General features: G+C 30.4%; 1 protein-coding gene across 1 annotated transcript in view; it reads right to left on the bottom strand.

Moving 5' to 3' along the window:
* Positions 1 to 1,089: 1,089 nt before the first annotated feature.
* Positions 1,090 to 12,564, bottom strand: part of LOC111625147 — a 138,379-nt gene continuing 126,904 nt past the window's right edge. Inside the window, exons 13-14 of the mRNA XM_023368192.1 lie at positions 6,499 to 6,596; positions 1,090 to 3,802 (exon numbers count right to left, since the gene is read on the bottom strand). Coding sequence (XP_023223960.1) covers positions 3,630 to 3,802; positions 6,499 to 6,596 — 271 coding nt within the window. The 3' untranslated portion in view covers positions 1,090 to 3,629. The remainder of the gene's footprint in view (positions 3,803 to 6,498; positions 6,597 to 12,564) is intronic.

The raw sequence follows: 12,564 nt of genomic DNA, 5'->3' as shown, positions 1-12,564 counted from the left end.
AAGTTTATTTATTTATTTATCTTCCATTTATCTTAAAAATTAGTAACTAAAACTTAAAATTCTTCATTAAAAACAATATAATAAAAAGTATATATATTTAATATTTGATTTATTCTTATATTTTTTTAAGTGTGTCTTTTTTTGGATCAGCTGTTTTATTGACATTTTAACATTTGATATAAACTATTTTAACAAGAGTAACATCACATAGCATATAAAACACATAACACAAATTTAACTATAAAAGTAATATTTACATCTCTATAATACAATAACTGTATGGCATATTATATAAGTGTTCATAGATACAAACATCTCCAACCCGATATATAATTATAGCTACAACCAACAGACTGCCGAAAATCTATCGGGCTAGTTTTATGCTACTTATTAGATAAATTACGTAATCAATTTGGTACTAGAGGTAAGCGTTAGGCGCCATCTCTTATTAATATTAATAATTATAAATAATTTTAATTAATTTAAATAATTTGGAACCGCTGGGAGAAAAAATCGGCCCGGAGCGGGACTCGAACCCACAACTCCTGCTTACCGTGCAGATGCGTTGCCAGTTACGCTACCCGGACCTCCGATCCGATCTCCTCTTCCAGCGTATATAATCTAACTACTTAACCATCGACGGTTATTACAACGCCGGCTGGGGACACATTCAGTGCCCACGTCCTACTTCCCATAAGGCNTTTTCGGCAGTCTGTTGGTTGTAGCTATAATTATATATCGGGTTGGAGATGTTTGTATATATATTACGCCTTGCCGGGGCTTGCGATGGCCGGTTGAGAGCCGTATGGGAAGTAGGACGTGGGCACTGAATGTGTCCCCAGCCGGCGTTGTAATAACCGTCGATGGTTAAGTAGTTAGATTATATACGCTGGAAGAGGAGATCGGATCGGAGGTCCGGGTAGCGTAACTGGCAACGCATCTGCACGGTAAGCAGGAGTTGTGGGTTCGAGTCCCGCTCCGGGCCGATTTTTTCTCCCAGCGGTTCCAAATTATTTAAATTAATTAAAATTATTTATAATTATTAATATTAATAAGAGATGGCGCCTAACGCTTACCTCTAGTACCAAATTGATTACGTAATTTATCTAATAAGTAGCATAAAACTAGCCCGATAGATTTTCGGCAGTCTGTTGGTTGTAGCTATAAGTGTTCATAGTTCTTAATTTCAACATTTTTGCTAACAGATAACTTTTCACTGAAAGAATATTGCACTAATGAAATTAAAATTAGCAAGTTATATATATATATATATATAATAATTCAATAAACTAAGTAATTTTGAGTTTAACACATGATATAATAAGAACAACTGATTAACAGACTTAAAAATTATAATGCATTTTAATTAACAAAATTTTAATGCTAAAAATAAAGAATCTACTTTTAACATTTTCTATCATTTAAATTAAATAGATTAGAATGCAAAACAAAATCAAAAAATAAAAATTAGGAAAATGAAAACAATATAATAGAAATTATTATAATCAATTCTTATCAACATTGCTAAAATTCAATAAACACAAACTTGTAACAATTTCAATTCTGGGACTTGTCTTTATGATTTCTTGGACATCATCATCAAATAAAGTATTTGTAAAAGAAATAACAGGAATAATATATGAAAAAATTAAATATAATGATAATAGTTATGTTCCAGGTAAAATCATTTCAGAAATAAAAGTTAAATTTAATAATTTCAAAAATATTCACTGAAATTTATTTTAAAATTAATGTAAATTGAGTCTTTAGTAGAAGATAATCAGAAATTCTGAAAAATTAAAGATCAATATTTGAATCTAATTGCATAAGGCACTCAAGGTGACAGGTGTCAGAAATTTAAGTAAAAGTTCATAATAAACAAATATGCATGTCCATGAGCACAATTTATTATTATATGGAGATCAATGGAGGCAGTAAACAGCAACATGAAAAGTTTAAATTTGAAAATTGTACATTCTAATGAAAAATCACCAAAGACAAATGGTCAAATCTTTGCCAAATGAAAATTCATCCTGGTGACAATATTTATATGATATGAAGGATTTACTCATTGATATTTATGATGAAGAAAAAGTGTAAGATGAATAAAAATATTTGAGTGCAAACATATAAACTAATGAACACTTTTAATGGTAACATTACATGTGAGACAAAAGGGCAAATATAGTCAATTAAAACTAATTCTAAACAAATTGTGGCCTCTCTAATTTGCTCATATTAAAATGAAGTTTGGATGAATATTGGCATCACATTGGGGTAAACATTTTTGACGAGACATAGTCAGGAGAACTCAAATGTAAACTCCTGCACAATGGGAAAGATGCAAAATCAATTTAGAAACTTCGCAATATTAATAATATTGCACCAATTTATAACTATGCCATGTGTCTTATGTTCATACAATCACACTTTGCAAAATACTCAAATATATTTACATACACACAAAAATAATATATTAAGGCTCAAATGGAACATTCTGTTTAAGATATTGGGGAAATTGCAAAATGTTAATAATGTTCTGCATCAAAAGCTATCTTTACCAATGAAATGCTGAATATGTTTAACAATATGATATTGTTAATCTTTGTACTTCCAGACAGTACAACAATGGAATGAAATATTAACAACTTCAGAAAAAAATGCAATTCCATGCAAAAAATCTTATTATGTAAAAACAATCCATAAGATAAAAATATTAACAGTTGTAAAATCAAATAACAAGATAAACTTTGATATATGATGAAAATTTTAAAGATAAATTTATTTTCAAATCTTATCATCATATCAAAGCTAAAATTGAAATCATATTAACAAAAAGAAAAATAAAAATAATAAAATAAATAGTTTTTCCCTAAAGACAAAAGTCTATTTCTTTACACTAGAATGAACATTATAAAGATTATATTCAATGCAGCTACTGCTGATAATATTGTCTATTTAAACATATTTCAACAGATGCTACATCAATAAAGTAACTACTGGTAAATATTTGCTGCTGACACATCAAGGAAAATGATTTATTTCTGTAAATTGTAGGAATTAATGAGATTAAAATAAAATTGCAAGCAAATTAAATTTGTTTTGTTCTGCAATTATTTACACCAATAATTAAAAATTAAGATAAATTAAAAAATTTATTAAACAATAAATGGAATTATAATTTTATCAGAAAAATTTGTATCATTTAATTGAGAAATAAATGCAAAAGGTAATGCATTTGTTGGAAATTTATAATTAGTAGAGAGATCACGTTAAGCATTCTTCATTTGGAATTTGCTTGCACATAAATACATTATTGAATATTACATATATTTTAGTACCAGTTATGATTGTCTTACTACTACTTGTATTATAACACAAATAGCTATATACACATGCAATTTTTTATTTTTGAAGTGCCAGCAGACTAGGAAGGTTTTTGAATTAATTTTATATGAGTACATGAGATGAGGTATGATCCAGGTATATTATTATTTGAATTATGAAGAAAACGAAAGTTATGTCCAATTACTCCATCAGAAGTTAACAAGACATTCTAATGTGTACTTGCATTAATCCCAATATCTTCCATCTGTGTACAGTCCTGTAAATATTAAATTCAGAGAGCCTCATGAACTCTCTGCTGTAACAGGGTATTGATTTGAACCCTGAGAAGTTCCAGCTTCATCAAGTGGAGGAAGAGGAGCATCTTTCCTTGGTGGCATCCTTTCATTAATTTTATCAAGTCCTTTTGCCTCTTCAAAACTTGATATTCGGTGATTAGGAGAAAATCCTTGTAAAGCTATTTTAAAATAATTTATTATTATTAATAATATAATAAGAACCAAGAATTCTTACAATAAATAATAATAATAATGTAATAATAAAAAAATTTTTAAATGGCTTATTCATAAATTAAAACAATAAATAAATATAATTTTATAATTTTGTTTTAATTAAAGTTACCAAAAGCATAACTATTAAAAACATTTTAAACATAATAAAAATTGTTGTTTCTGCTGGTCATCAAGGCCAACAGAAACAACACTGCAATTAAATTAAATTAACTACAAGGACAATAACACATTGTCATCATTAGAGGCTATTGTTTGAAATTTGTTATTTTTATATTACTGTGAAACCACATGATTACCAACTACAAATCAGATGTATTTTCATAATTTAAAATTGTAAAATTCATTATTCAGTTACTGAATCCATTCTTTTAACCTAAAGATGGTTGCTCAAGTCAATTGACAATATTGTTTTTCTTTCACTTTTTGTTCTACACACTAGATTTTTGGTTCTAAGAATGTAATTTATACCAGATATTCTAACCACTAGACCACATGGGAAAACAGAATACTTAGTTGTTAACTAAAAATTTATGCAATTTTACTTTTTTTGGGATGTGTGGTTATAGTAGTAGCATTAATCATTTTTAAGTGTCCTTTAATCCAGTTGTAGAAATCTGGTAACCTACTATTATGATATGCACCATCTGTTACTCTTACATCCAATCTTAATTTTTATACAAGTTTTGAGATAAATTGTGACTCTTTCATCTATATATATAAAAATGAATGTATGTCTGTCTGTCCTTCATGCATTACTACACCATTTATCTGATTGCCATGAAACTTTGGAAAGTTGTTTAATACACTCCCGTGAAGGTTTCTGGCATAGTACATTTATCCTATGATAGATGGTGCTCTTGTATACGAGCATTTCAGCATGGTTAGGAGTTGAAACTTGAAATTTGGTACACAGTTAGGGTGCATCACGAGAACGCACACTAACAAGGGATTTTTTGAAATTCCCCCGCGAGGAAAGGGACAGGATTAAGGCTTCAACAATGGAAGTGTTAAGCAATGTTCCCTCTAATTTTTTTTGTAGATGAGCGGAACATATACTTCTCTGAGCAAAAAATTTTTCTGAGCATATATATAAAATCTTATTTTTTCCTATAAAAATTAAAATAATTAATTATAAAGTAGAGATTAAAATTCATTTTAAAACATACTTTTATACAAAATATTATCTTTTGTCAATGATTTAATGTATTTAATTGAAATATACGCAGCAATAATCATGTTGCAGACAGAGTGAGAAATAAGTAAACAACAATTCAAACCGGTGTGCATGCTCGCCTGCGCGGCACATAAATTCTCATGCGCAGCAACAATTTGAGCAGTGTGTGGCCGCACAACCGCACAGCTTAGAGGGAACATTGGTGTTAAGTAACAATGGAAGTATTAAGAATGGAAGTGTTAAGAGAAAGCAATGTGCAAGATTTACAGGCACAGATGCGGTTTTTTGCATTAAGTCGAACATAATTTTAGACCCATCTAAAAATTTTCTAATTAGTCTGGAAACAGGGGAACCTAATTCTTGCATTCTGTGAAAACGGGTAAGATTGGCTGTAATGTAATAATCTTAATCTTCGCTATCGTTACTTTTTGCCCAAGCAACGCCGGGCTTATCTGCTAGTGTTTATTAAAAATTAAAAGTGCAAATAAAAGATGAGCTGATGTAAATTCTGTCTTGAACAGAATCAAAAACATTTATGGATCTTGATTCTATTCCATTAAGCCATATTTTTTCAAACAAACAATTCAAAAGGATATTACTTAATAAAATTGGAATAATAAAATTTATATTTTTTAAATGTAAATTTTAAATACAATTTATTATATAGAAATATAACAAATAAAATATTTTATATCTGGGCTGCAATTGAAAAAATTGTAGACCTATAAATTCCCACTGTTGTCCATCCATCTGTCTGTTTTTCCTTAATCTCAAGAATAGAGTTAGATAGATGAAAGAGGAGACCAAATATGAAAATCTTAGGGGCAGAAAGCCCTGATTAACTACATAAGAACTTCCAATGCAAACCAGAAGTCATGTTATTTCAATTCAAAAATTTTCCCTTGTAAGGTGTTAAATAGATGACTGGCACAACTCTACTGTTAAAGGAAAAGTATGATGTACAGGGGCAAGCCACTACTAATTTGAAATGGAGAGCATATTTTATGTTAAATACATTAAAAATATGATTAAAAATTGCAGCCTAGCATTGTGACGATGTCACAACAAATAATTGCTCGTACAGTCAACCCCCCTATAAGATATAGATACGTTCCAATTTATTAGGAATCCGATTTCTTACAAGTTGTTCCAATCACAGCTCGACACGTGTCAAGTTTGCGGACTACGGCTGATTGAAAGGTTTTCTTCCATAAAATTAATCGATTCTACACTAATCCGACTCAACATTTCCAAAATACGTATATTTTTTTGTAGTTTTATAGGAATCATAATTATAGGGACCGTAATTATAGGGGGGGGGTCGACTGTATTTAATATAAATATTATCTATTCAATTCAAAGAATGATATATAATTTGAAAACCGTTGCAATGGGTTTTCAAATTATATATCATTCATTTCAACATTAAGAATTTTTATTTTTATGAATAATTCATATTATAAATACCTGTTCTTATGGAATCTTTTCCTCCAGACAATGATCCTCTTGGTAACTGACCAGATGGAGTTAAACCTTTTAACTGCAAAACACTCTCACTCTCTTCTCTGCAATTAAATAATTATTTGTAGTTCAAATAAAATTTATTTTCATTATATTGTCAAATAAATTTTTTAATATAAAATTGAAGCATTATTTAAACAAAACATATATTCTTAATTATATTGTATACTATGCCATTTCAAGTGTAGTATAACTTATTTAAACAAATTTTTTTAATTATAAGTATATTTTTTTTTTTTTGAAGGAAACAACACAGATACAAACATTATAAAATTATGCAATTCTGAGTGCAATTGCTAGAAATTCTTTCATCAATCATTAACTTTTTTGCTAGTAAATACCTAAATAAGTTTATTACATATTTATTGAATACGTTTGGAATAATTAAACTCCATCAGAATCTCATAACTTGAGTGTCATATCTAATCATTTAAATGTTAAATTAGACCATCGTTATTCATATTAATATTTAGAATGTGATCATTAAGTGGTAAGAATCTAATAATGGAGTCTTAGCATTCCAAAAAATATAGTAAAGTTTATCTTAACTTTGGACCACTGAGAAAGCTATGGACCACTGAACACTAATAAGTAATTCATGACAAAATGTAATCTAATGGTAAGCATAACAGGTTATACTCTTACAAAATTATTAATATATATTATAATAATAAGCGTGTTAAAAACTACTAAGCTTCTGCAACAGTCCAAAGTTATATGATGATGAACTGAATTATAGTAATAAATCATAACAACTAATAAGAGAATTTTGAAAATAAAAATACAGGTTAATTTCAAAAAGGAGCTAAGTCACTTAGCACTTTTTTGCAAGCTTCTAGCTCATATGTTTTTCTTCTTTGATTGAAAACTATTAGTTCCAAACTTTTACATCTTTAGGTACCTTTTCGATGAAAGTATATTCTCTGTTTTTACTAAAGCACATTTTTCAATAAGTTAGTCATATTCCTTTTTTCATTTGCACAAAGTGCAAATTCAAACTTAATTCCAAACAAGTATGTGGTTTGCAAAATTTCTGAATTTTTTGCTTTAATCAGTTAAACTGACTTTAAAAGTTAATGATTCTAGCACAATAATTTGTGCTCTTTTAATTAAACTATATAGTAGCTTATTGCAACTTATAGTTATTCAACACAAGCTAATCATAATATGCATTTTTTTCAAACATGACTATTTTAGTCTTGCAACTAAAGAAACCAAGATCAACATCCAAAAACAAAAATGTATCTTCTGAGAAAGATTGTAGTATCATTCCTACATAGTTTCATCATTACTGCACCAATGGATTTTCTCTATCCTAGAGTCTAAGGCAAGTGTTTAAAAAATATGATTTTTTGACGAAATAAATGTTTATAACTTTGCAACCACTAAACCACAGAGCTTCAAAGCTTCATTGTGAAGAGCTTTACTAGGCATTTAGAAAAACATATCTGGTTATCGATGAGCTGATAAAATATTGGGCTTTAGTTTGATAGGTTATCAAACTAAAACCCAATATATATACTGAAATGCTGTACCATGTGACATTTTTGGATCCAGCTCAATAGTCATTAAAAATATGGCACCAATATCAGATAAAGCATCATAAAATTGAATTTAGACCAACTTTTCCTCAAAATTGCATAAATTTTAAGGCCAGAGATTACTAAGTTATTTGTTATTTTGTTTTATATATTTTCTATTTTCAGGGATTTGTTAAAAATGGGATGGCTACCATGTGCCTTATGGCATTACTATGTAAAAATTTAAACAATAAAAATTTGCATAAAAATTTGATTAATATGCAAATGTGAATATCTGGAGGGGTTAATTAGAGCTAATTAGCCTGTTAACTTAATTATAATTTGATGGAAAACCCCGGATTCCCACTGGAAACTTCCTGGCTGCTTGCCGATTGAAAAGAAAAACCTATCAAATATCCCTCTGAATCAACAATCATTTCGATGTTTGGACTTATGTTACAATGTTCGATTATTAATGATGGGAAACTGTCAAATGGATTAAATTATGAGGTAAAAAGAGTCAGACTGCTCCGGCTGAAGTAATGACACAACTCAAACTTAGAACACATTAAATCAAAGTCACTTGAGACCATTGTCATGTGTGACATGTATAAAAAGGGGCTCCCAATCGAGTGTCAGGGCAAACATCAACAGAAGTCCTAAGTAAACCTGTCCTGCTAACTGCCATCCATTGCTACTCCTGTCGATGATCCAATATACCTCCATGAAGATCCATGATCGGTTTACGACCATTGTATAAACAGGATCACGAGACATTGTTACTCTCTCTGAGGTATTTTACTCAAAATTGTAAGCTCCTCTCTCTCCGTCTTTAGTATATAAGATAGTTAATAGTCAAGATCTAACGATGTATTATCCAAGCAAAGACTTGAGTGCAGTTGTATATAGAGTTAATGTATTCATTCATTTAGTTTATTAAATTTTTATTATTTGTTAACCTGTCACACTGTCTTCCTTTGGAGTATGGACCCCATTGACTTGTCCACCCCCTCGTCGCTTGGATCCCATCCATCCAATGACAAAGTGAGTGAGTTTTACCAACCCATCATCGTTAAAAGGGATTTAGAGTTCGACCTCAGTTTCTCACACAAATATCTTGAGAAATGTTGAAAAGATTCACATTCAGAGTCATGACATCATTCAATTTAACTTCTTGTGCATCTTTTGAGACCGATCCCATCAACATTTAACCAGTGGTTTGAACTATCTCTTGGTGACATTTTGGCCATGTGTTTTTCTGAAATGCATGTAATATGCAAATTAAGGAGCTACAATACACTCAAGTAAAGTTTTATCACTGAAATCATTAAGATATTGGGGGGAAATTGGACTACTGGAATTTTAGATTTGAAATTTTTGTTAAAGTGTGATAGGCAGTAGTGTAGCTAAGAAAGGGCAGTTTGCTGGAAATTTTGGTCCATTGCAATGGAAAGGAAAGCCTTTTGTTGGGATAGTAGGATACAAGATGCCAGACACAATTTTATTTTTCCACAAAAATACTGCTTATTATCAGAAATTTCCAACAATGGTATGGACTGTGTTCCTTCAAAAATGATCTTATTGACTATTATACCCATTTAAGCACTTAGTTGTGCTTAATTAATAACATTTATAACAGTATCCTAACTTTTTGTAGGTTTTTTTCCTATGACTGTCTTTTTCACTTTTTGTCAAAGTATGTTAGATGTGTATTATGTTGTTTTTCATGCAGAGCAACAAACTCAAGAACAACTCCCCAAGCAGTACAAACCCTAACTATGCAATAGATGCTAGGTGAAGATCAAACATACATGGGCAGTCAAAAAGTTCCTGGAATTGTGGTATAACATTGTAATGGTAGAACATACAGAAATGATTTCCTAATAACTTTCAAAGAAGGTCCTTTAAGTACTGACACACACTTGTCCATTGATTTTGCTACTGTTGGAAGGCTTCTTTTGGAATATTCAGTTTGGCTGTTGCATTTGCTTTGATGTTTTTCATGCAGTCCCTTGAGAAACATTTTCAGCATAGGGAACAGCCAGAAGTCACTTGGAGTGAGGTCTGGTGAGTATGATAATTGGGTAAATCTTTTGTTGGCAAGAATTGCTGCATAACAAGTGATAAGTGACTCAGTGTATTATTGCAATGCAGAAACCATCCCTCACCACTTGTCATGCCATTTCCTCATAACAGCATCTTGCAACCTATGCAAAATTTGCACACAGAAATGACCAATAACACATTGTCTAGTTGGTATAAACTCAGGATGTACCACACCATCCAAATGATGCTCGTTGCATTATTTGACATGGACAGTGTGGAGCACCAGGGATCAAAGGGATGTGTTTCACAACATGGAGAACATCAAATCAAATGCAACAGTTAAACTCCAAAAGAATATTCTAAAAGAGACCTACAAATAATGGCAGGATCAATGGAGCTACTCTATGCATATAATGAAGGGTCCTACTTTGAAGGTGATTAGGTAAGTGTTTCTATATATTCCTATATATTCTATATAATGGTTCCAGTGTTATATCACAATTCTGGAAACTTTTTGACTGTCCAAGTATTAAAGTGCAGTGCTACCACGATGCCCTTGATGCCAATACATTTATGTACTGTACAGATATTTGTAACATGCTTCTGAATACAGGTATACCTCGCCTTACGTCGGTAATTGGTTCCAGGAGAACGACTTAAGTTGAAAAACGACGTAAGTCAAATTTACTTGTTTCCAAATGTACTTGTCACTAGGCTAAACCATAAATTGTCAATTCCGGTTCTGTATTTTATTTATTAACTTTTTTCCGTTCATGTTAAAAATTCAGTGAAATTTGTCATGCGGCGCATTTTTTGAATTTTTGGATAATTTTTTAAATTGAGATATTTCGCTTCAAAATCGCGCTATATTTAATCTGTTTTTTTGTGTTTGATTAAAAACATATTACAGTTTACGATTGTTTAATTTTTAGTTTAATACAAATTTAAAATAATATTAAAATTTCAAAGTTCACGAACAACAGAAAAAAAAATTAATTTACAGAGATTTGCTGAACTTTGTACATCTGTTAGATGCATCTGTCTTCTTTTAAACAAAACAAACCGCAGCTCTCTAGCTAGAGCGGGGGAGAAGTTATTGCCATTATTTACGCTACATCTCTAATTACCCAGTGGGGAAAGAAGTCGATTGTCATCGTGAAGCGACGCCGATTAGTGAGCCGTACGACCAATACGTCTTTCACTTATATTTCGAAAAATAATTAAATGTATTCAAAATATTTATGAATTGGTCACTAATTTAAAAAAACAAAATAAATCTTACTTAGAATAAAAAGTATTTCTATATTATTTTGATGATTATTGCAGTAATCGACTATACAACGCAAATTTGCAAGCAATTGTTTACATATTTTCTCTCATTACGTAAATGCGAAAATTTGACTTTACCCTCACGTATATATAAACAGTTCTGAGTAAAGTCCTTGTTTACAATGTACTCTGTCTCCCTATATGACTAACTGCGGGGAGTGGGAAGTGACTTGGGTATTTTTAGATCAAAGTTTATCAACATACTTTTATAAGAGTGAATATTTGACACTTTTTACATATTTTTTCAGCGTTTTATATAATAATACCCTATAATAAATGATTAGTTAATTTTTTCCTGTGATTACGCAATATCTGGAAGTAATGAGTTTCCCGGAAAATTTTTCAGCTGGAAGCTTTTGATAAAAAATCCTCTTGTCTAAGTAGAGTCAAATAACATGAAAACTAGTAAAATTACGCTCTAAAATAATGAATATAGCTATTTTTTAACGTTTGTTTACATAATGACTTCAATCACGTGGATTGGTTCTTTGTGGGAAAATCCAGACCAGATGGTTCTGAAAAAACTCTCATTCGTTAAAGTTAAATCAGTCATAATATAAATTACCAATTAGACGTAATAAGCGTAGAAAAAAATTTTAAAGCCAATTAACAGCAAGAACGTCTTCCATCGACTTACTATAGAGAGGTGGAGTTTCCTGGGAATATTTGTTGCTAGATAGTTTTAAAAACATATTTATACGATAAAATATTGTCGAATTAGCTAATTTAATGTCTTAAAACGTTAAATTAGTTAATTAGAGCTAAAAAACTATTTAAAAAGCAAATTTATTGTGATTGTTTACATTTTACTTCGAAGGTTGGAGGCGGGACTTTTCGTGGCAATTTTTCCTTTCACAAGTCTGTGATTAGTTACAGTAATGTCAACAAAGACAGAAGATACCCAATAAAACTTTAGAAGGAGTTTCCCTTTGATTGTTTTCATTTTACATTTACATTTTCTACCATTTACAGTAAATCTTCGAAGTTTAGGGGATGTATTTACCGAAATATTTATGGCCCAGGGTGATAACAAAACACTTATTGGCTTAAACAAAGTCAATCAACCTACAAAAGAGCGAATCATAGCTAAAATCGCAAGAAAACTCGAATATAACGC

The sequence above is a fragment of the Centruroides sculpturatus genome, unplaced genomic scaffold (genome assembly GCF_000671375.1).
Source record: "Centruroides sculpturatus isolate CEXI.00-Female unplaced genomic scaffold, Cexi_2.0 scaffold384, whole genome shotgun sequence".
Taxonomy (NCBI): domain Eukaryota; kingdom Metazoa; phylum Arthropoda; class Arachnida; order Scorpiones; family Buthidae; genus Centruroides; species Centruroides sculpturatus.
This window is presented reverse-complemented; position numbering and strand designations above follow the sequence as displayed.